Source organism: Epinephelus lanceolatus, chromosome 3 (assembly GCF_041903045.1).
Source record: "Epinephelus lanceolatus isolate andai-2023 chromosome 3, ASM4190304v1, whole genome shotgun sequence".
Lineage (NCBI taxonomy): Eukaryota > Metazoa > Chordata > Actinopteri > Perciformes > Serranidae > Epinephelus > Epinephelus lanceolatus.
In genome coordinates, this window is record NC_135736.1 from 41,265,882 (window position 1) to 41,291,766 (window position 25,885).

At 42.0% G+C, this 25,885-nt stretch overlaps 1 protein-coding gene across 2 annotated transcripts in view; it reads left to right on the forward strand.

Annotated features, from left to right (window-relative positions):
- Nucleotides 1-25,885, forward strand: part of LOC117255599 (zinc finger protein GLIS2-like) — a 45,469-nt gene that overhangs the window by 4,471 nt on the left and 15,113 nt on the right. Inside the window, exons 2-4 of one of the 2 annotated variants that reach the window (XM_078166379.1) lie at nt 17,396-17,446; nt 21,522-21,710; nt 24,180-24,373. In XM_078166379.1, coding sequence (XP_078022505.1) covers nt 21,545-21,710; nt 24,180-24,373 — 360 coding nt within the window. In that variant the 5' untranslated portion in view covers nt 17,396-17,446; nt 21,522-21,544. The remainder of the gene's footprint in view (nt 1-17,395; nt 17,447-21,521; nt 21,711-24,179; nt 24,374-25,885) is intronic. The other variant, XM_033624683.2, reaches the window with a different exon arrangement.

Consider the following 25,885-nt stretch of genomic DNA (forward strand, 5'->3'; position numbering starts at 1 on the left):
GTAGCAGAAGAAATAAAGCAAAGGAAAGAAGGAAGGAAGGAAGGAAGGAGGGAGAAAGAAGGTGAAACAAGTAAAGAAAGACAAATGAAATAAGTAATAACTGAAGAAAAGAAAGACCCCAACCCAATCTGATGGTGTGTACAGTTAAACAGGGAGTAGAGGGAGACCTTTGATGACTCTCATCCTCCTCCTCCACCATCACACACCTCCTCCTCCTCCTCCTCCTCCTCTTCCTCGTACCTCCAGCCCTCAACCTGAGACCCCCCACTAGAGCCCCCTGTGTGGCTGCTGGCCTCGGCCCTCTGTTGTCTCTGTGCTTCGCCTGCTGTTTGCACATGATGGGTTCAGCGGGTTCAGCTCAGCTATAAAAGCACCACTCCCCCATTTTTCTCCCCTGCGGCAGAGGCAGGAGTTTGCAGGCCTCATATTGGAGGAGGGCAAGAGGTGGTAGGGGAGGAGGAGGAGGGCAGGAGGTGGTGGAGGAGAAGGAGGCCTCCCCTGGTTCTCCTCTGTAATATATCTTTTCTGACTGTATTTTCTCCTCTCCTCTCCTCTCCTTTCCTCTCTCGCTTGGCTCGTTGGCTGGTTGTGGTATCGTTTTTGGGCCCAGCCCTGGACCAGACATTCATTTTTCTCCTCTTAGTTTCTAACCACTAACTAACCACTGGCTCCCTGCATCTCCTCCCCCCTCCTCCTCCATCTTAGGAATGTCTTATTCACCTCCCCTCTCTGTCTTCCTTCTCCGATTCTTACATGCTAAAAGCTCACATGCATCCGTGCCAACATCTGCAAATCAACAGACGAATGTACACACATGCTTTGAGAACTCATAGCTTTGCCAGCAGTAAACACACAGGCGCACACACACGCACACATTTGAACACACACAAAAGGCCCCCCCATCAGTATGTGCCGACCACCTGTGAGGGTACACACACATCCATAAACCTCCCTTTCTTCTCCCTCTCTTTTCCATTATCCTCCTGAGAGCCCAGCGCCGGGGCCTTTACTTCCAAACCAAACATAGACCAAATTCCGCAAACCCCACCCCGACACCCCCCCCCCCCCCCTTTCCATCACTCCCCAACTCCCTCTCTCCCCCTTCTTATTCTCCTCTCCCCTCCCTCCCACACGTTGCCTCTTTTTCTTTTTAGTCTGTGTTTGGGGAAGGAGGCAAACGAAATGCTGGCCTCCACGATAAAAGGGCCTGACAAAGAGAAGGAGTGAACTGTGAGCAGGGAAAGGGAGGAAAAATGAATAAAGGAAAAAAAAGATGTCTTGGCCAGGAGGGGAATTATGATTGTAAAGAGGGATCAAGTGCCATGGCAGATGGGCGTAGAATCAGAAATGGCTCATAGATGTGGACTACAATGAAGAGACTGTTAGCTTATTTCTCTTTTCATCGCCCTCTTCTCCTCTTGACTTCTTTGATGATGTTGACCCACTGCTTTGGTGTCAGCCTCAGTAAGTTTTTAGCTCCACCAGGGCTGCAACTCCTGAATACTTTGATAATTTGTAATGATGGTTTTTATCTTTAAATCATCACTTAATCACCTAGTCCTCTAAATGTACGAAAACGATGAAAAATGTCCATCACATGTGTCCAAAATCAAAAGATGTTTAATTTATTACAGGCTCAAACAGATAAAAGAAGCAAACATTTGACATCTCATTTGAAAATCTGGACCTTATTAAGACAAATAACTTTCATATCAAAGTTGTTGTTGATTAATATTACATCAAACCGTGGGTGGATTACTGAACAGGCATACTGGCCACAGGCCCAGGGGCGCAAAGTGTCAGGGGCTCCCAGCCTTCCTTTGTCAAATGTCAAATAACACCAGAAGAAGATTCAAAATGATCACAAAGAGATGCAAAATAAATACAGAGAGAACCATACAACTGCAAAAAGACCAGGATGTTCTCATGCACTGTTCATACGTTCTCCTACAAAAAGCAAAGCACCAAAATTCGTACTTATCCCACCTAATGATGAGCCAGTAATTCATGCATAACCCATGTAATCTTGAAGGCTGCAATCACATGACCAGTGCGCTAACAGGAGTAAAGAATAAAGCAGGAAGCGGACTCATAAGGAGGCATGCTGCAGTGGTGGATGGGTCACAAAACACAGGACTTTCCTCCGGGACTTTCCTCAGGAGGCCAGTGTTTGGACCCAGACTCTGAGTGAACTTTGAGTCATACTCTTCTGTTTCTCTTCCTAACCACTGTAAGTTTTCATGCCTAAAACCTAAAGACACCTTTTTTTTCCCCCTAAACCTAACAGCCGAAACTTTATGTTTAGTGCATCCCCTAATGTAAAGTACATGTCTTTCAAAACATCGATTTTTCATGCAGTGGTCAATTTTGAGAGTTTGGGCTAGTTTACTTCTAATACTGTATGTATTCTTTCAAACTGCTATAAAGAAAACATTCAAATTATACATTTAGACGTTTATTTTATTACATTTTGTCTACTTGTATAATGTTATGTTATTATGTAAATCTTTGAATGCCGTTTTCTCAAAATTTGTTTTTTTGTCATACTCCAAGTCGAACATCTCAGCCTCTGTAGCACCTATGTACACCAAACTTTCCAGTTGTACACCTAGCTATATTCTGAAGATATTTACAGGGGGGTTTGTTAATAAATCATTCCTAGCCTGATTTATGTAACATTTTATTCTCAAAAATATAGCGAAAATCTTTTTTTTTTTTTAAGGCTATGGACAGTATATTTTGATTTTCTAGGTAATAAAAGCAGATATCCCTAAATCCCTCTGTAATTTTTTTTTCATCTTATATGTAAACAAAATGAAAAAAGAATTTTGCACCTGGCTTTATCAGATGTTCAGATTTAGCTTCCTAAAATGTATGCAAATTTGTGCATATTTAATGAGATACTGCATAATTTGCATAATTAAACATTCAAATTTTAAAAACTTGTAATACATTTTTTTTATACTATTATAAGTAATCAACTGAGGAAGTTTCATGATGATATCTATTATTTTCACCTTAATTTTGAATACAGGACAAAATAATGACGCTAATTATCTACTCACAGAATACTGTTAATGGTGCCAGAAGATCGGTGGCTTGACCGCATGTTGAGTTAATTGTATTGCCAGATGAGAATCGATGTTGGACAGTTCTGCAAATCCATGAATTACATTCAAAGATTCAAAGTTCTTCTAATTTCCAATAACTAAGTTTTTAAATTTCTAGCTTTCTACAATATCTGCTGCACAGTTCTGGAAAGATTGTTGTCATGTGGTCACGTGGTCAAGGTTAGGCAGCACAAATACTTGGTTAAGGAGAGGAAACATTTTAGATGTGGTTAAAAAAAGATGAGCATTAGCTGCAAGTGTGTGATGCAGGGGTAGTAGTTTACTCGTGGCTACAGAAAGGACATATTATGTTTTTCATTGGCACTGATTATTAGCACTTGACATGAATGAAGTGCATAATTGTTTAGTATGGACATAATTGACCTATTGCTAAGCCACGCCCCCCTCCACTCACTCGGACAAAATATCAACATTCAGTGTCCGGCGCTATGGCAGGTGTCACAGTACACGGCATTTCGCAGGAGGCAATTGATGATTTTTGGGGACATAACGATCAGATGTCATTGAGAAGTAACCAAAAGGGCCTAAACTACACATTGGAGGGATATATTCATCATTTTATTGTTGAGAAGCTCGATGAAAAGCTTAAATTACAAGCCACACAGGTCACAGTGTACACTTGTGAACCGCATCTCGTTGCCGTCACCATCAAAGACAACAAGATAGAGGATCAGCATTGTTCCACTGAAGTTAAGGTTTTTGGCTCAGAATATGAGAAAAGGATAACGGCCTTTTTACCATCTTTACCAAGAGTGTCTCTCCGTTAGTTTGGTGCTACAGTATTTACACTGAATCATTCAGCATAACGTTTGCCATCCTTTGTTATCTCTGTGATTATTGCAGAGAAGTTAATGAAGCTAAGCTCCAGAAGTTAACGTTAGCTTAACTAGAGCCCTTTGGACAACAGCTAACAATGATGTACGATCACCAAAGTACAAAACTAGAACAAAATAGGCTAATGAACTCCTAGCAAACAAGGTGACATGATGTACAACGTTAGGCTAACTTTAGCTAACGTTAGGCTAACTTTAGCTAACGTTAGCTAGAGATGTTAAAGATAACTTTATATTTCTTTCCAGCAAAGTGACAATATGTTGCCTCAAACACAATGTTGACTTACCTTAGAACAGACGTAGACATCCCATTGAGTTGATGTTGTGGTCTAACGTTACCGCCCAACTTTATCCAAAGGAGACACTTTTCTCGGTTGAGATGTGGTTTAGGAAAGGGTAAAAAAATACACCTTGTCACCCAGCCTCTCAGGATACCTTGTGTTGGAGTTGCATGTACCCCATGCACACCGTTTGACCATTGTTAAACTTAAAATCTCAGAAAAAGCTCATACAACCAAACTTTCTGTAATGCATTTCAATGGACGTCCAGGCAGAGAATGTCTGAGTGTATGAGAATGGCTATATGCACTGTGATTGGCCCATCGCGTTTGAGGGCGGGGCTAAGCCATAGGTCAGCTGTGAGGGATACTTGACTGCTGTAACTGCTGAGCTAACAAGAACATCAAACACAATAGAGATGGTTTGCTAGCTGCCAGTTAGCCAGTTAGCTAACCTGGCTGCTACCTGAAAATAAATAATACAGTTCATGCAGTGATTATTCACTGAGCGGCACATTCCCAGTTATTCCGTAACAGGACTTAATGGTAACCGTAATGACTTGAGCAGAAACTGCCCAACACACATCGCCCTGTCTGGCAATCCCATACTTTGCCTGTTCCCATCTCCGGCAGTGAAGTCGCAGGGTTGGACTTTGGGATACTTTGGGGTTATTCTCCCTAATGTTAGGAAGCCAATTTAATGAGTAATTGTTTTAAGGAATTTAGATGTAAACCATGGAGTTCATATGCCTGTGACGCAGCTTTCCTCTCTAAAACGTGCCTGCTGTCAGAGTGGAAAGCATTAAGGTGGTTTGACTCTGACGCTCCCCATTGAAACGAGTACAAATTGGATTTTTTCAAATGCTGTGAAACTCTCATACACGTAGGCCACTGGCTACCAGGCTCATAATGTCCGTTAGCATTAAAACATTATTAAATCTTCCTGTTTAACTCTCTGCTGACTTTTTTCCAGCTCATTACTCTGTTATTTGATGGAGCCTTTTTCCTCTCTCTCCCTCTTTGTTTCCCCACCGAGAACGAGAGGAACGGCCTACAGTACAGCTGGGATTGGTTATTATTTACTGGCTTGGCACACACAGACACACACATGCACACACGCATACACACACGCAGTGGAAACAAATTGGGTGAATCTGCTCTGCACGTAGGAATGTGAGGCGCATGTGTTTGTGTGTTTTAGGTCTGGATGACAGAGCTGAGGGAATGAAAGTGAGATGGAGAGAAAGGCAGAGAGAAATTAAAGGGGGAGAGAAAACAGACCGACAGAGAAGAAAAATGAATGATAGAGAAAGAGAGTGATTTCTGGGACTGCTCTTGTCCTCGTCCGTCTCGCCTGACAACAAAGGTTAAAAACACTTTTCTCCCTCAGTCTCTCTGTCTGTCTCCACCATCTCCCCTTCTTCCTTTCTCTGCCTTTCATTTCCTAATGTCCCTTCCCTCTTTCGTCATCCCTGTCTTCGTATTTGCAGCCCCAACCTAGAATATCTGCACTCATTCCCTGGACCTCGCCTTCGCCCTCCTCTCCATCTTTAGTCTTTCTCTGGCTCCTTGGAGGGGCGGCGGTGGATGAAATGATCGGGGAGGGGGAGGGATGTGTTACTTCGCTGATGGCGAGGAATTGCAGGGAGGGAAAGCAGAGAGGAGAAGTGGAGAGATTTCTGTGTTGACCTTGTCCCACTGCCAAACGGTGGGATGGTGGTAGTGGTGGTGGTGCAAGGGATTATGGGTGGGGGTTATGAGTGAGGAGAAGTGGTAGAGTGAGAAATAAAAGGAGAGGCTAGAAGATCTACTTCTATGGAAGGAAAAAGTAGTAGGAAGAAAGTTGTGCTGGGAGAGACCGTAAGATAGTACATGATGATATACAGTGACATGAGTAAATACAGGCATGCCATCTTTGGATATCTTTGTGCCACCCCCACGTCCTTCTGTACATCCCACTATGACTGTAAGTGATGTATGAATTAACTATAAATATAGTTACAGAGCTATATTAATCTTATTAAAAGACCCTAAGAACTTCATACACTGACTCATATTTGCCATGGGAAATACTAGTTTGTGATTGGCTGGCAGGTGTCTGTTAAAGTCATACAACAGGGCAACATATCCTGAAAAGAACGGTTTGTATAATACTCAATGAATTAGCACCCCACGAATGATGCTAAGTCCTTAACACAAAGTTATGTAATCAACGTAAAGTTACAGAGGTTAGTTTTAGGTAGTCAGAAAAAAAGAAATGGTTTGTTAAGCTACAGTGGTTAGGTTTGGGGAAAAGAAACATGGTGAAGACGTAGCTTAAAATGCCTTAAAGTTCTCATGGTTCCGAACACCCGTCCTCTATGGAATGTCCTAGGGGAAAGGGTGGACCCATCCACAACCCTAACCTGCCTCCCTGCAGTCCATGCGGGACCGCTTCATGTTTACTGCCATCAGCGCATTGGTCATGTGGTTGCAGCCTTCAAAAATATGTGGGTTATGCACACATTACTGGCTTATGATTACATGGGACATGTACGAATTTGGGTGCATTACTTTTTATAGGAAAATGTACAAACAGTTTATGAGAACAGCCTGAACAGGACATCTCAAACAAAGATCTGGTCAGTGGTTTTCAGCCCTGATGCCACAAGGAAATGTTGGCATTGTACATTTCTGCAAACCATAGATACCTTGCATTTTTCTGTTTTGTATGCATTATATCAGCATTTCTGAAGTGACTTTGTAATCTGGAGGTCAAGAAATGGTGGATGACGTATCACTTAGACGAGATGCCTGCAATCTACAGACCACTGTTCGAGGCCAACAAACAACAAAACTGTTTTTTTAAAACAAGTCATAACCTCTGTTTCCAGCATGTTTTTAGTCACCAAATATCTGCATTTTTTTAGCAACCCGTCACTGTGTTTCCAGTGGGTATAATGCTACAAATGGGGTTGTTTTTTACTGGGCTACTGGACCAGCACTACGTTTTCTACCAGGACAGTGCCACAATTAAACAGCAGTTGTTTTTTTACAGAGCCATCATTGCATTTCCAGCTGGGACTCGGCCATGAAAAGCGGGCATTTTAAGCCAAAGAACGCTCTTCTCCTTCTGCCTAAACCTAACCACATGTTAACCACAGCATTGTAGTTTCAGTGTATCTGCTACGTAAAAAAGAACAAACGTAACATACCCGTGGTTTGCAGAAACATACAGTGCCGACATTGATTCTGGGGATTGGGTTGATAGTTAGTTTATTCCAAATCAGAAACACCAAGTATATTAAACCGCAGTCAAACACTACAATAGTAAAGCTGCTTTATTTTACATGTAACTGATGAAACAGACCAAACTATGTGCTGAATTAACACGTTAAAACAGCAATAATTGATAATTTGAGGCTGCATGGAAGCAGCAGAACAAGCTCTAAAAACAAACTGACATATTATCACTACATAATGTTAATGTGTAAGCAAACAAGTGGCTGTTTACACATTCAGGGAACACTGAGCGACATTAACATTCATTTATAGGAAGGTATTTGTTATATGCGTGCTTCCCCTGTGTGTGTTGTAATCCAAGCTGCTCTGTTGATAGTTGTGTTAGACAGTCTGGCTGCATGTGTATGTTGAAGCATGTGATACCGTGTATGTATCCCATTGGCTAGCTAATCACCACCAGTTTGCACTGCACTCTTGTGGCAGTTACCGCTGATATCTGGACAGTATTGCTGCAGAAGTGTAGCGCCCAGTCTCTGGTCCCCCCAGGTTAACACCGTTAGCTCTGTCAGCACTGTTGCCAACTTTAGCACTGTTTGAGCTGTTACTGTTAGCTGCTAGCTGCCAGCTCAGCCACCTCCTCATTGAGCAGCATCCAGACAACCTCTGAACCTTGGATATTTGACAAATCTAAGTTCAATATTCATTGTCTTTCTGTTTTGCTCTCTAGCTTCTGAAGAATTATCCGTAGCCCCTTTTACACTGCCAGATTTTCGGTGAATGTTGGGCTGTTTTGCCGGAGCCGGATTGGCGAGTTGATCCGAGGTGCCCAATTTTCCGCTTCGTAGGGTAGACATATTGGCGGAACCTTTTTGGTTTAAAAAGAACGAGGCGCCCTTCCGCCAGAGGAGGGGCTGTTGATGACTTGTGGGAGGAGCTGTTGATGACGCTGCACGTGTGAGCCACTGGCGGTGGATAAACAGGAAACAGCTGATAGCAGGAATGAGCAGCTAGTAGCAAGAGGGAAACGCAAACCTGACAGACACTGTAAAGATGAGCAACTGGGGAGACAAAGAATTGCGCGCCCTCCTTGTCCTCGCAAATGAAGAGGCCATTAACCGTCAGATGACGGGGACGGTGAAGGACGGCCGACATACGAGAGAATCGCAGAAGGACTGACCAGCCGCAGCTTCCCTCCCACGTCACTGTTACGTCACACGCTGAGCTACACGTTTTGTTACTTGCTCACGCCACCCATTGCCCCGAAAGAGGCACATTTTGTATAAACAAAAGTAGGCAGGTGGCATTTTGCTGCACTCCTCAATTTTGTTTTTCTACTGCCAATGCTGAAAAAAGACTGATTGGGCTTTCCTGCAAATTTGCACAATTCCTATTTAAAAAGGGCTTATGTCTTTCAAGCTAATTGTGCCACTATGTTCACCAGGTAGACACTAACTTTGTCTCTTTGCTGTTTGATGCTGGGCAGGTAGAGTACAGAGGGCTGTATGAAGCTTTCTTGCTGAAAACAGCTGCACAGTGTAGCTGGAAACTACAAAACAAGAGAGTGAGTGCGGGAGTAGACCAAATCAGTAAAGTAAATCAAAACAATGAGCTGAAAGATGGTGTCACTATGAGCGACAACTTTTCATTTGATCCATTGATGATATAAAGTAAAGCATGATTTGTTCCCATTTATAGGTGAATGTTAAGTTAAAAAAAGAAAGCTGAGATTAGTCTTCCTCTATGGGAAATGTAAACCTTGGAGCCACCACATGTACAGAGCGAGATTGCTCCAAAATAGTATCAGCTTGAAGTTTGTATATCATGACTATACATGGTTAAGTTCATCTTTGAACTAGATAGGGATAAAGTGGGATGAGGCCGGTTTATCTTTATTACAGCCCTGCTGCATCTCTTCACTGACCCCAACTTAGCTCACCTCTATTTATACTGCTACTATCTGACTCAAAATATTTGTCTTCTGTCTTCTGCTTGTCTAAGATTAAACTTTCTAACAATTTCCTTCTAGGATCCTACCTGTTTGCTTCCAGTACTTTTTTTAATTAAAGGAGTTATAGCAGTGTTTTGCAATAAAAACATGTTATTGACCAATTTCTGTGATAGCTGCCATAAGTAGTTAGATTTTCTATATTTTCCAGAATATGATTTGACACCCAGAGATTGTGACTGAACTGTTTCACTCTGTAAGTGTTGAGAGAGACACAACAGTGTAGTTTTTGCAGTTGGAGGTCTGCCTGTTATTGAGAATGTGTCATGGCTAAATTTAAACCCTTTTCCCACCAAAATTAGCATGTGAACACAGGTTTTTTTAAACACAGTAAAACCCGGTAAAAATAGGCTATAGACTCCTTTCCTATTGCCAGTAGACCAGAGCTGTGTACACAGCTCTGCAGCAGACAAGTATGCCTTTCTGTGTCTGCGTGGATTTTTTTGATGTGTCAATTTGGACGTCACAGACAGGTTGGAAAAGAGGTTAGGAAACAGTAGAAAGTTTCTAACACTTGGTGCAGACTCGGTGAAGATGGGCGGTAGTTTGTGGTGGCATGTCATTGCATCTTGTCGGTTAGAGGCCATAAATAGCGTGTTCACTGGGGTGTTGTGTTTCCATCAATGCCGATCAGAACTGTAGACGATAGCAGGAGACGATAGCAGTCATTATAATTATGAGACGATAAATACCCATGACTACTGCAGACTACTGCAGGGTCGACCTGGTTGAAATGCTGGCTGTGACCTTTCCCATTACATTAAAAGGCCAGATGTTAGCAGGTTTTTATGTAGTGGAAAAGGGCTGTAGAAAATTAAAGATCGAGAATTAAGAGTTGTCCAAACCAAGAACGGTAACTATGGGTGCTTTCAGACCTAGAGTTGTCTTGCTTTGGTCCAAGTCAGTGACCAATTCTGTCACAAAGCTGCATTATTGCCTAGAGTTGGTTTGTGTTCTCACGGCAGCATTTACAAGCGGACCAGATAAAATGCCTCGTGTGAGAAAGCTGCTCTTGATTGGTCAGAATTTCCATGCAGGAAAAATCCAGGAAGTAAACAAAACGTTGAAGAAGAGTACACTTGCAAGATAAATGTGACACTTTCTAATGTCACAATGGAGGGACAACTATGCAGGTTGATTTTAGCGCTGCTCATCGTGGACTATATTGCTGTCATTGTTCATTTTAGTCAAACCATACAGTTTGAAAACGAGGCGCGGCTCCAACTAGAAAACAATGTTTTGATGCATTGGATGTGCTGAATGTGCATATTAAGGCAGTACAGGAGGAGGTGCACATTAATAATCCTCCAGGAATGTAACATGCTCATGTTTAACCCAAACAACGTGTCATGTGACTGCAGTTGGTTCAGATCGAGGTCAGAACACGTTCTCACCACAATCGAACCACACCAGAGTTAGTTTGTAACCGGACTGAGACCACCTCTTCAAGAAGGTCTCGGCCCAGTTGTTTTGGTGCGCACCTGAGTGTGATTGCTGTGTTCACACCTGCCCAAATGAACCACACTTAGGGGGCAAACGAACTTGAGTTTGATTGTACAGAACCAAACAGGGCAGGTGTGAAAGCACCTTGTAACAATAAATATAAAGATTTTGTTTTAAAAATGATTCTAATTCAATGGCAGAAACCACTTAATAATTATAATGACTGCTGAATGATGTTGTTTAATATACTATAAAAACATTAGAAACACAGCCAATCATTTTCTAAACTGCCATCATAGCTGGATTGTGGAGCATGTAGTGCGTGATTGGTGCCACTGTTTACAGAATGTTATCATTCATCAGAGTGGATGCTCGCATAGTTACTGTAATATTCATTGTTCTTGGTGTAGATGGCCTTTAACTGACAGCAAAACAAGTGTTAACATATTTCATAAGAAAATTTGTTTTTATGCTGTGTCATCTATGACACAAAGAATAAGTAATTTCATTTTTTACTCCCCTTTCTCTGATGCGAGCAGAATAACAAAGTCTGGTGTCCTGTTTGACATTTGGAGCTTATTCAGTGCTAAAGTGGCTGCTACAAACAAAACTCTGCAGTTTTAATAAAACCCATGCAAGTAACGAGCGGCCGTTTGTGTTTTTATTTTGAAAAAAAAGGCTGCAACCCCTTTTAAAAAGTTGTCTGTGTAGTAGAAGATGTACAGAAAGTTTGCAAAGAGCCTTTCTTTGAGTGAAGAACTAAGTAATATCTCTGTCTTTAGGGATTACTCCCCCGCTCCTCCTCCCCTGACAGCCGCCACCACTCCCCTCCTAAATGGTAAAGACGCCAGTGTCAGTGCTAGAGACACTGCAGGCTCTACTGGTGGTTATTGCAGACTTGCTCTGCAGAGTTGCATCACTTAGTGCTGCTGAGACACAAGAGCGAGAGAGAGGGAGAGAGAGGGAGGATAACACTGAGACAAATAATGGGAAAAGTGTGAGGAGAGGAAAGGGTGGGAGCCCACGTCTGACTCCCACAGTTTCTGTCTTTCCCTCCCTCCTTTCTTCTCTCTCAGTTTTTCTATTTTCCATTTTCACCGCCTGCTCGCTTTCTGCCTCCCCCCGTATAAGTTGCCATTTTTCTTGTCCTGAGAGAAATTCACTCTCCAGAATGCTGGCACTGAGAAGACTCTGTGAATCAGAGCTGACACAATATAAAACAGTGGTTCAACACATTCAAAAGCTGTGAACACTGACAGTAAATTTCCTTTCGCTGCCGTGGCGGCAGAAACCACCAAACTGCAGTGGCGATGGTTTTGTTTTTGTGACTTGAGACAGAAACGTGATATGGTCATTACTGTTTTGGATGATCTGCGTAGGCTTGGGAACTTGAAAACAGTCAAAAACATATTGTGTAATTTGAAAAATACTTTAAAGAAGAACTCTTGTTTGCCCTCAGTCTTTAAAGAAAACTTTTTCCACTAAGAACTACAGTGTATTCTTTTGTCTCCATCTCGCCACAGTCTGTGTGGAATGAAGAACCTCTTGCTGTTTTCTCCATGTTTCTCAACCACCCTCTATGTCCTCTCCAACCCGACACAAAACTGTGTTCTTGTTTTTGTCTTTTGAAATGTTCCCTGATATTTGTTGTTCATGCAGGTGTCCAGTTTCAGCCATTAATGCAACTCAGCCATCACAGCCTCTCCTTCTGTCTCTGTGTGCCTCCAAGTCACAAAAACAAAACCTCCTGTCATTCTCGCTGTTGCAGCGACATTGCGTAATACCTTATAAGGACGTGGGATGGAAAGATCAAAGGATGTAACCCCTCAAAAACAAGGGCTGACATCTTTCCTGGAGTGATGGACCCTCTGCTGTCGCTCCTCCCTCCCACTGAAATCCATTCCTCTTATTAAAAACAAAACCCATAAAATTCCAACATTTAAAAACAAAGTTTGTTCTCAAATCAACATTATAAAAGTTAGGTCTGGATGACAGTTTCTGTCTTTTCAGTTTTAACCTTTGTCTTTTTTTTAAATTTATCAGATTTATTCTCTGTGTAGAAAAAGGGCAGAAAGAAGGGAATAAGGAGGAAATTATTAAAATATACCCTGAAGTCAAGACTGACTTCTTATAAAGAGCGATGCGACGTGTTTCCCCTACGAGAGAATGACAAGAAACTGAAGAAAATTGGAAAAGGGAGCTCAAAAAATGCTCTGGAGGATGAAAAAATGGGAGAGAAGAAAAAGGAGTGGGAGGTGCAGAGGGCAGAGGAGAGGGGAGGAGAACAGGAGAGGTATGCTCTGCTGGAGGACTGGGAGAGGAAAACCACAGGAAGGAGTGAGAGGGAGGGAAGTAGAGGGAGAGGGAGAGGAGTAAAAAAAAAAAAGAAAATATGGGGAGGGTGAGGCCAGATCAGGGCGCTGTGGAAGCAAAAGTTTCCTGTGAGAGGGGGAACAACTCTTATGTGTGTGTTAGTGTGTGTTACACCCAAGGGGGCATCAGCTCTGTACTGTATGTGTGTCTGTACAGTTTTACACATAATTGTGTGAAAAAACATCTAATTTCCAGTATTTTTCTATCAGATATTATCATTTATATGTGAGGTTTGGTGTGTATTTGCATGTTACATGTGTTTATGGATGTGACTGACTTTATACAGGCACGTGCACTGCTGCTTTCTAGGAGAAATGGAGCCACCAGCAGCGTTGTTTTCATGTGTCAATTATTTAATGAAGTGTGCAAAGTGTTTAGTTTCTGCTTATGTTTGAAACTCAAGTGTGAACTGGTGTTTATTTGCATGCACAAGTGTGTATGCACGTGCATAGTGTTGTGTAAGTCCACTGAAAAGCTGCAGTCCACAGAATATGGGTGTGACCAAATGTATAAATGCACATGTACCGAGTGTGTGTACATGCTTGTTTTGCTGTCTTTCTGAGGACCTATTTCAGTTTTAAATAGTTGCAGTGAGGACGGTTCTGCATTGTGAGGACATTTTTGCTGGTTCGCACTACTTCAGAGGACTCTTTTCAAAGTGTGTACGATTTAGGGGGATACATTGGCAGGAATGGAATAAAGAATAAGCATGTTTTCTTAAGTGTATAATCACCTGAAAATAAGAATCATTGTGTTTTCGTTACCTTAGAATGAGCTGTTCAGATATATATGGATCAGGTCCCCACATATATGTGGATCAGGTCCCCACATATATATGGATCAGGTCCCCATCCACCATGTTTCTACAGTAGCCTAGAATGGACAAACCAAACACTGGCTCTAGATAGGGCCATTCGCATTTTTGTGTCGGCCACCGTAGCTAGCAGTATATCTGCGACAAGAGCATCGGAAAAAGGCTGAAGGCCGAAGACTGAAGATGAAAATGTGTTATTCAGTGTTTCTACCGGGTTAAATCACCATGTTCTTTTATTTCTGAGAGAAGGAGACATCTGTGGATAATTCGGCTCCCGGTAAGAACCTCCTGAATGTCTGGATCTTAAGTTAGAGAAAATGTGCTGGGCTAGCGATCCTCCTTCAACATGCCCAACAGCATCCAAGAAACACTTCCAAATCCAAGAATCGCTTTTTTCAGCGTTTTTACTGGTGTTAATCATTGGGTCCGTTTGTTTTGGAGTGGAAGAGACATCTGTGGATAATTTGGCTCCTATTAAGAACCTCCTGAACGTCTGGATCTAAAGTTATCAGGGAAGAAAAATGAGCACAAATTAGCAGGTGCTAGGCTAGTGCTCCTTCTGTGACATGCTGAAGAGCATTGGAGAAACATTGATTTGTAATGTTAAACTGCTTTTATTAAAAAAGTGTTTCTACCGGTTTTAATTACCTCATCTGTTTGTTGAGGGTTGAAGGAGACCTCTGCGGATAATTCGGCTGGCGGTAAAAACCTCTGGACGTCTTGATCAGAATTAAAGTGAGAACACATTAGCAGGTGGTGGGCTAGCAGCACATCTGCAACATGCCGAACAGTGTAGGAGAAAGACTTTTTATAGCATGAAACTGTTTTACAAGGTGTTTTTATTGGTTTAAATCACCTGGTCTGTTTGTTTTGGAAGAGACCTCTGCGGATGATTCGGCTCTCGGTACAAACCTCTTGAACAACAAACACTGAAGGACTTCTAAATAGGTGAAGTTTCAGGCGGTTATAATCTGCAATCCTCACCACTTGATGCCACTAAATCCCCTTAAATCTTACACACTGTTCCTTTCAGGCCTGGTTTAAGATTAAGGTTAGAATTAGGTTTACGTTAGGTTAGGTTAAAAGAGAGGCGGTCTTAAGGTTTGGGCTTATGATTAAAGTTAGGGGCCAGGGAATGCAATATGTCAGTAAGGGTCCTCACAAGTATAAATAACAAACTTGTGTGTATTGCTGAAAAAGTGCTACCCCTCCTTACATGTGTTTAGAATATACACTAAATGCGAATGTGTGTGTGTGCGTGCATGTGTGCTAAAGTACACATGTTTGTGTGCAAGTGTGTGAACAGCCAAAGTATGTGTTTTGCTAGGCAGTAGGGGATCCATAAGAGGGTCCGGGCATGCTGCCCAAACGCAGGTCATTGAGGGAAAAGAGGGGGAGGAGCTGCTGGAGGTTGAGGGGGGCTCACGTGTGGTTATGAGTTTTGCGCATGCCTGCTAGTGTGACTTGAGTCTGCATGCGTGCCTGGATACATATGGTCCTGTATGTGCGTGCCATCACAATACCTCTGAATAGCAGTGTGTGTGTGTGTGTGTGTGTGTGTGTGTGTGTAAGAGAGAGAGAGAAGTCAGCGAGGTTGCTCTGGAATGTGAAACCAGTGTGCTGAGGTAGCTGGCAGGCCGGCACAAGGACCTAAACACTGACTTCATTGTGGTTTAGCCTCTGCCTCATATTATGTCGGGGGATCCTGACGGTGATTGTGGAAGAATTTGTGGTGACAGCAAGTTTAGAAGTTAAAGAGGTGTACATGTAGCTGGCAAGCTGCCGGTTTGAATCCCAGATTGTGTATTTGGAAAAGCAGCCAGTGAAAGTAAATTAAGAATGCTCTTACTGCCAGCTATCATTAAAGAGCCATATAGTGAGACACCCAACAGAGGTTTTGCAGTTGTGTCACAAATCTACTTGCAGCCCACGTCTGGCGCCATTTAGAAGTTCCACCGGAGGCAAAAACTGGCTAAATATATAACAACTGGCAAGAAAAACAGATACTGAAAAACTTCTTTTCTGCTGTGGGCATAAAGTTTAAAAGGAAAGTGAAAAATCTATACGGTAAATTTGTTTTCAAACCTAGGTGAAGGAAATAGTTTGACTTTTATTTGTTCTCTTGGTGAAAGTTGCAGAAGAAAATCAATAATACTCTCATGTCTGTGTGTTAAAGCCCAGACAGACCAACCTGACATCGAAACATTAGGTGATGAAGGCCGACTGTTGCGCCGCCTTATGTCACAGCCAAAAAGTTGCGCTGAACACACCACAAAGACCACACCCAATGGCCAACCAGCACTTACGGTCTGTGCCTATGTGAAAGGAAATAACTCTTCAAAGCAGCAGGTGGCAGTAGTCTGTATGCTTTATACAAACAGGGAAACGGTAAGACCAACAGGATGGATTCAAGGTGCTAATTAGCCAGTTAGCACATTACCAATACAACCTGACACTGAAAGAACAAATGACATTTATTGTGCGCTAGAGAACAATAATGCAAACAATAAAGAGCTGTTTATTAACGCCACATTAACTAGGGTGACACGTGCTTGCCAGTGGCCGACCGTCAGCTTGGCATGTCAAGAGCCAGTAAATAGAGCTAGAATCAGGAAGTGATAAGATTAGATTATTTAGTTTAGCGTAAAGACTCGAAACGATGAAAAAGCTAGCCCGGCTCTGTCTAAAGCTTATAAATACACCTGTATACCAACACATCTGATGCATAGCAATTAACACACCATATCTCATCAGTTTAATATGTATGCAAATAGAAATATAGATATAAAGTCATGTCAGTTGACTCGTGACCAAGATGAGGGTGATGGTTAGGCAAGAAAGGTAAGAAAAGTACTTGGTTATGGTTAGGAAAAGATCGTGGTTGACATTAGTACACTCACATGACTAACAGATGACCAATGACTTGTGACAAATAATTCAACGCTGACTTTTAGTTTCACACGGGACATGAACACTGGTCTCTTGGGTGAAAATCCTGTGCTTGTTGGACTCATCCACCTCGCCTCCTGCCCACTTTAAATGGACTTTTGCGCTCTTTATATGACTTCTGTCTAATAGTGACACGGATGGGTTCACATTGGAGTTGGTTGAAAGCCCGGTGCGTCTCATCCAGGCACTAAAGGGTGCTTCCAGCCTCATTAAAGTGACACGGTGGACTCTGCCCAAGCAGCATATTTTGGCACCCTGCGAGTGAGACCAGTCATGTAACTCTTGGCAAGAGATCGAACACCTGTATTTGCCAAAATGTAAAATTCTGTAATTTCTTTGCTTTGCAGATTCTCCTCCAAAGCACAGTGTGTGAGTTATGACTTCAAATAAATAAACAGGTATAAGTCCCCATACTCTCCCTACAGTAAACAGCAAACACATATTTTGACATCATTGTACTCTTAATTTCTTGTTACTTGTTGATCAACTGACTTAATAAACTAGGACTGAATGGTAAATATCAGTATTGCAGTGAGCTGTGAGCGATGGTAACCAGAGCAAATACCAGACTTGCAGAGATTATCTTGAAACAGATGACTGAGGATATTCAATGCAGCTCTCAGGTGTGATTGTTGTGTAACAGCGCGAGTGAGAAGCAGTGAGTTGTGTCAACTTTCACAGCAGCTGTCAAGCATTTGTTCGCAGGTTTGGTCCACTTCACTGCACAGCCCTCCCCCCTTTGGTTTCCTCCTGTGAGATTTTTCCTTTGAAGCAGATATCTGGGTTCTGAGTCATTCGGTCTAACAAGAACTCACGAGTTGAGTCATGGACCAGGGTGGCTTTTTGTCTCATGCTTCACCCAGAGTGTCATACCACGATGGGTGGAAAACTACTGCAAAATCTGGTTAAGCCCCTCAGTGAAGTCCAACCACAGAAATGTAGAGGATCGCAGTAACAAACCCACATCATAATGCTTCTCAGAGGTTTTTCCCCCAGGAACTGAACAACAACTAAAACTCACAACACAGGACTGGACACTGCTATCATTCCTAAATGAACTGAATGGTCTCTGAATACATGGACTAGGACAGGACAACAACTAAGAGTTGTGGTTTTTTTGACGTCAGAGGTAAAATAGGCCTATCGATTAAATTATGGCCAGTTTAGAAAAAAATGTGTGTACGGAAAACTGATTTTAGGGGATATGTTGACAGAAATGGAACAAAAGATAATAAGTATGTTTTCTCTAAGAATCAATGTGTTTTTGTTACCTAAAGGCCCGTTTCCACCAAACACCTTCGGTAAAGTACACATAGTACCTAGACCCTAGGTCTGTTTAACATTTCCACTGCAAACAGTACCCTCAAATGTCGGCAAGGTAGTTGTCACTCACTGCTCCATCCGACACTCACTGTATTTCCTCATCACAGGTGACAGAGATGGAAGTCTGCACCTCATTTATCATCCACAGAACGAGGCTGCGCGCCAGCATTTTCAGAACAAAACAGAACAGGCTGCAGTGAGAGTCTCTCTTGATGGGATATTTAAAGATAGTGGGTTTGTGCATTTAGTCCTTCTCAGGCAAGTTCGGGGGTTTAGTGTTGTCGTAGCCCACAGGAACGACACTCTGCGGCACGTTTTTTTTTTTCTCCAAGTGAGGAGTTCACATAATACAAGTTAATGTTCCATCTTAAAAGTCTTCGGCAGTCGGCTCAGTGAATTAAATTATTTTTTTGTCAGACTCCAGCTGCTGCAAGAGGCAGGAAAACATCTTTTATTTTATAGTTACAGTGTACTAATAAAACTCTCCACAGTATGAACAGTGGTTACATGAGCCTCAAAACCAGCCACATCTCAGCCCTGAGCAGAGTGACCATCCTCTATTGACCAATCAGACTGCAGTGTAGGTACCCCAACAGAGGGGTGACCCAAAAAAAGGGCATGTTACGGAACGGTTCCATTGGTACCATCCACAACTTTTCACAGTGGAAACAGAAAAAAAGCGTACCGAACTGAAGTGTAACGTACCATACTGCTCAGAGGAAAACAGGGCTTTAAAATGAGCCATTATATCTATGTAGGGAGCAGGTCCTTGTCCATGGAGATTGCCATGTTCCATGGCCATGTTTCTACAGCTCAGATCGGACAAACCAAACACTGGCTCTGTATCGGGCCATTTGTGTTTTTTTGTTTTGTTTTGTTTTTGTGCTTGAAATTGCTTTATTCAGCGTTTTAGAGGAAGAGTTATGACAATGTTGTAGAGTTATCCACAGAGGAAAAAAACTCTGTAGATAACTCTAGATAACACCTGCTAAAAGCCTAAGGAGGAATCCTAATTGGGAGAATTTTCAGCTGGTTGTAATCTGCATTCCTCACCACTAGATGTCACTAAATCCCCCTAAATCCTACACTGTTCCTTTAAACACACCTTTAAGACTTTTTGCTTCATTCTGGATATGATGTGTGCACACTCCTTATTTCTATTGATCGATAATTTGATATGACAGGATTCTTTTTTTCCCAGTGGTCATTTTGACTGTCATATTAGGAAAACCACAGATGTTACTAATGACATTAACAATGGCTCTGTTCCATTTAGATGTCCCAGTCAGCTGTGACAGTGAACCAGCATGCACAATAGCAGGGCCCTGAGATTAAAGCAGACAAACTGAATCAAGCAGTCATTATTTTTTATTATTTACAACTGTGCTTTTCCCACTGTGGCATGTCAAAATATATTGTCGAGCCTGTAGAGATGACGACAGCTAATCACTACACGATGTATCATTTCTTTATACCTGAAAGTGAAACTTTGGAACTGTTGCAGAATTAAGTTTAATTATCATTACCCCAGTAATTATGAATAAGTTGCTTATTTGTGCCCCCTTACCTCGGGGAAATTTAGTTTCTACCTATCATATCATTTTACGTGCACTGTAGCAAGAAAATGTATGTACTTTCAGCTGATGTCACCTCTAGTTATTTAAGCTGTGTTTACCACAGATACTACATCAGTTTCATGCAGCTTATTATGTCTAGAAACCAGATCATTGGAATTATAATTTAATAGGATCTGTCTGTAGCTGTGATTAATGTTGCTGGAATTATTTCATAATATTTCAAAGCTGATTTTTACAACACCAAACAACTGAAAAGATTCAGCTGTCCATAAAAGACAGACATTTTTATGGGAAAGATTTAAATGCGGTTAGTTGTTGACAAGTGGTTTCCTCACAGTCACTCTGCTTTGTCATCACGTTACATCCCTGCTTTGCACTGATGTCGATGGCAGTTTGGTGCAAAAATAATTGTACTTACCTGATTGGTCGATGTCTCACTGTTCATGAGGTTGTGTTGATTGCCACTGTAGGTAGCTTTTGACTGATGGATCAGATTCATCTCACTCCAGTCTGACTTCCTGTAGTGGTTAACACTCACAAGAGACTTGTGGATCCCTGTCAGAGTGAGAGAGACAGCATGTGAGGGTTTTGGGATGCATGAAGCAACAAAAGTGTACTTAGTAGGCTATATAAACTTTTAAGACTGCAGTCCTTTGCACGAGATACCTTCCACAAGAGATTTTATACATTTTACTTTGTGATGTAAATGTGCTCATTGAATGATTAAATACCACATTTGTAATTTTAGAGACTTTGCACTCTACTAAAGTAACTGCTAAAAAATCCCAAGTGTCTAAGACATTTTATCAGAATTAAAAAAATAATTAGTGAGTAGTGACCTCAAGTGTATTTACTGGATGTGTGAATAGGCAGTGGTTTGCTCGCCATATCAACTTTATAAGGGTGACAATATGTCAGTGTTGTGTTAACAGCTTGTTTCGCTGCTGCCAAGTGGCCAAAAAATTAATAATGTAGATTTAAAGGAGCCTTATGCAACATCATGAGCATATCTATGACTCAAAGGTTGTCTGCACATGGCTCTCAACATGGAGGTGGCTGAGCCGGCAGCTAGCAGCTAACGGTGCTAACATCTAACAATGGCAATAGTGCTGACAGTGTTAAAGTGGTGGACAGGGGATGAGAGGTTGCTTTAACCACTCTATGAGCGTAGTGCAGAGCAGCAGTGATTAGCCAGCCAGTGGGAAACACAGGGACTCACAGAGACTAATATGTACGAACGGACAGACTGTTTACTGCAACAACAAATAAAGAAGATCAGATTACGACACATACAGAGGTAGCATGACTTCATTTTTTCCTCAGGACACCATTACTCTGCTATTATCTCAACATAGCAAATAGTTGCTTGCAGCTATATTAATGCTCTGAATGTTGCCCTGTTGCTCTTTTAAGCATGAATCGAAAAAAACAAAATTAAATTTTACAACACACCTGCACAAAATTTAAAAAAAAGACAAACCACTAACAGAAGATAACATAGGTGCCTGATTTGATTGAAAGTACATATCGATATTTATGGCTGCATGACCGCATGATGGTTCTCTCTCCTCAGGTGGGCAGGAGCAACCAGCAGCCATGCTGTCATTGGACGAGCCGCTGGACTTGAAGCTTCCCTCAGGACGGACAGATGGTCCACTCAGATTAGGAAAGAGGGCTTGTCCCTCCTCTATCTGCGCCCCTCTCAGCGTCACACGACCACGCCTGCTATGCACAACCTTTCCGTCTCCACCCTCCTCCCCAGGTAAGAGTTAAACACATAAACTTAAGGTACAGTATCAACACACAGACATATCGACAAAAGTCTCCATCATTTCTCCCCTCCATCCAACACACACACGACATGCCTTTGCTGATGCAGTGATTAAGACTGTGATAATGCAATAGAACAATAAGTGGATTCTGTGTTCTCACTTTCCTGCTAACTTAATATTGCAAACCCAATGAATGGCAGCTGTCCTCAAATAGATGTTCATTGTCCTCAGATTTGCCAGTGTGGCTCATAACAAGTAGAGCATGACACTGACACAAGGTGACCTCAAAGATACGCACAACGTGGCCTCTGTGGCAGTCTGAGTGGACTGTATAACCTCACACTTTACAGCCCAGGTGCTCAATTATGTGGAGAATGACTAATGTGTGTTTTTGCTGATTCTGTGTGTTTTTTCTTGTTGTTTAACTGTGCCATTTTGCCCTCTCGTTTATGTGCTTCTCATGATCCTCTTTGGCTGTGTGTAGATAAATGTTCCCATATGGAGGAACAAGGACACCACAGGGTCCTTCAGATATTTTCCAGACTCCCAGCACCAAGACAGGACGAGAAAACTGTGAACTTAAAGGAATATTAATCAGTATTTTAATCAATATAATGGAAACACACAATCATGTGGAATTTTTAAGGTGTTCCCTGTAGTGACTAACTAAGGTTTGACCCAACTTCTCCGAGGTTGGAAGTTCACCCAAAGTGTAATAGGGGCTCGCAGACCTTCACCAGGTCAGGGGTGCAAAACATAGCCACACAAGGGATCGTATATCTTATGAAAATTCACACATAACGGTTCATATGATACTCTACCAGTTAGCACCCCACAAATAATGTTGCATACTTAACATACAGTAATGTATTAACATGAAGTTGCAGTAGTTAGGTTTGGGCCCTAGACTGTACATAAAGATGGACAACACGTCTCTACTTATCCCCACAGTACAATGATGCTGCCATCTTGTGCTGGTGACATCATTTGGAACCAGAGTCGGCACAGAGGCGATCTGTGCGGTGTTGAGTTCCGGTCTAAACACACGTCTGATCAATCGCAAGCAGCGCCAATGATCGCTAGCACAACGACTGACACACATAGTTGTCAATCATGATGTCAAACCCCGTTTTTATAGCTTCAAATAACAAATTAAAACCAAACTAATAAGAAAAATGAACACTTGAATATACATCAACATGATAAGAACTATCTAAACTGACAAACCATGTTGGGGAAAAATTTATTTGACATGTACTTTGAGTTTTTAGTTTGGCTCTCGTCCCATCCGCTACAGGCCCATTTATGCTCAACGTTAAATACGGATCCGGATACGGACGGAGCCTTCTGTCCGTGCTCCACGTTCATTTCGTCTGTATTTCTGCACGTTTCCATAAAGCTTACAGATACGGGCCAAACGGAGCAGTACTACCGGAAACTGTGGGGGCAGTGTTGCTGTCACTACCCCATACGTAGCTCTAGTGAGACACGAAGAAGAAATAACAATTCAATTTCTCTCATCAACAGTAGGCTACTAGAGAAAAGAATTCTCTGTCCTCCAGTCGTGATGTATTTAACGGCCTCACCAACCACCGCCTCCTACAACGCTGCCTCTGTTTTTGTCTTTTATGCAAGAAGTACATTATCAATATCTCCTCCACAGTCGCCATGTTTGTTTTTGAGTTTGTTGTTGTCATAAACTTTTGACTCTGGGCTGCCCCCTGGTGGATATATTGGTTAACATCCATGCCAACGTAAAGGACGCATGGAAGTATGTGGACAGTGACGGTAACATTGTTTGAAACGGACGTATACATTTTCGTATGTAAAGGGAGCATAAATGAGCCTTAACAAGGAGTGGGTGGGCTTTATGAACTGTACTGCAGCCAGCCACCAGGGGGCGATTGAGATGTTTTGGCTTCACTTTAGGGGAGCTGTCACGTCATCATTTTTATACAGTCATGGTTTAGATAAGTGAAGTTACTGTGGTTACCTTTAGGAAGAAACATGGTGAGGACGTACCTTAAACTGACTCAAAGTTTGCTCACACTTTTCTAAACATCGCTCTTCTGGGGAAAGTCCTGGCGAAGAGTCCCATGTTTTGTGACCCATCCACCATTCCAATCTTCTTCCTTAATGGGAACTCTTCCTTCTCTACCTCCGTCAGCACATTGGTCACATGATTTCAGCCTTCCCAACGTGGGTTATACATGTGTACGAATTTGGGTTCATTACTTTTCGTAGGAAAACTCTGAACAGTGCATGAGAGCAGCCTGCAATAGTGGTTTAAAATAAAAATGTGCACCAACAGAAACTTTGAGATGTCAGTTATAAGCTGACCTAGCTAAATAGTCCTACAGTTACTACAGTTCAACATGGCCTCTGAGGTATTACACAGAAAGGTTTTACTTTAGTCTGACAAATGTAACATCATTTTACATTTTACCTCTTCTCTCCAGAGTCCCAGACTTCCCCTCAAGAACGACCCGGGTCCTGCTTCAGTCCTCCAGCCATGGACCTCAGCCTGTCACCCTCTTCCCGCCATGCCTCCTCCCTCTCCCCGTCTCCTTCCTCCCCTTCCTCCCCCTTCCCCTCCTCCCCCCTGGAGTCCCCTCACAGCAGCAGAAGCCCTCAGCCACATCTCTTCTCACGGGTGAGTGCAGGTGTTCACACTTAACAACAGCTGCCTTTTCGAATCATGAGCGTATTGTGTGATATGTCTTGAAACAAAACAAACAAACAAAAATTAGCCTATCTGACGTGCAGCATCACTGGCTGATGCTTTATTAATTGTGATCAGACTCAGTCTACACTGGATGAGGTGCAGGTGCAAAAAACTTTTAAACACTGTGCAGATATGAAAAGACGCAGAGAGAAGACTGAGTAAGTCCCGCAGAGATTCAAATGAATACAGACAAAAAAGATCATGCATTACAGGCATTTTAAGGACAACTGATAACATCATCCAGTACTCTAATGTAATTTTATAAAATCATATCAGTCAGACCCCAGATCATTTATATATTTGACAAGCTGTGCCTGCTTTTTACTTTTTTTGTGATAAGAAACTGTTTCATTAAACCAAAGTGCCAGAATGATAGCTGTCCACTTTGGGCTCTGTTTTCGGTCTCTATATCTCTTTAGCTGCTAAAAGCTCCACTATGTTCACACAGTCCGTATGGAGAGTGAAGGACTATAGTTTACTAAAACTAAACTAAAAAATAAAATTAGGTGTAAAAGACATTTTTAACAACTGAATTAAAAATAAGATTACACTGTAGAAAAAAACACAAAGCTAATTAAAACAGCGTTGTGTTTTGTAGTTATAAAATTAACTAAAATAAACGTGTACAGGAAATGCAGTGGTTACCATTGTCGCCTCACAGCAAGAGAGTTCCTAGTTCAATCCCAGGAGGGAGCCCCTCTGTGTGGAGTTTGCATATTCTCCCCGTGTCAGTGTGGGTTTTCTCCAGGTACTCCAGCTTCCTCCCACAGTCCAAAGACATGCAGGTTATTTGGTGACTCTAAATTGTCCGTAGGTGTGAATGTGAGTGTGAATGGTTGTCTGTCTCTATGTGTCAGCCCTGTGATAGTCTGGTGACCTGTCCAGGGTGTACCCCGCCTCTTGCCCAATGTCAGCTGGGATAGGCTCCAGAGACCCGCGACCCTCAACAGGATAAGGGGTTACTGAAAAAGAATAAGTACAGGACATGTCTCTGCTAATTTGGTCAAATTTGTCAACACAACAAGCATGAGGAGGCGTAAGACTGGGATGTCTACATGCCTATGAGTCAGCTGACCTATTAAATCTTGCTCCTGAAAAATACTGTACTCTCCATAATATATATATATATATAAAAAAAACTATAACTAATACTGAAACTAATAAAAACTAGATTAAAACTAAAAATTGTTAAATAACAAACACTAAATTGAAATGAGTAAACTCACTCTGGAAACAAACTGAATCAAAAACAAAAATTAAAAGCTAATCAAAAATAATGAACTATAATAAGTCTGGTGATGAGGTGGAACGCTACTGGCTATTGTTTGATGGTGATTTAGCTTTATATTAGCTTGGGTTTAAAGTTTATTTTTAGGCTTTTATTGCCTTTATTCCCGTGCTGCTAGAGAATGACAGATTAAAGGGAGAGAAAATGGTTGA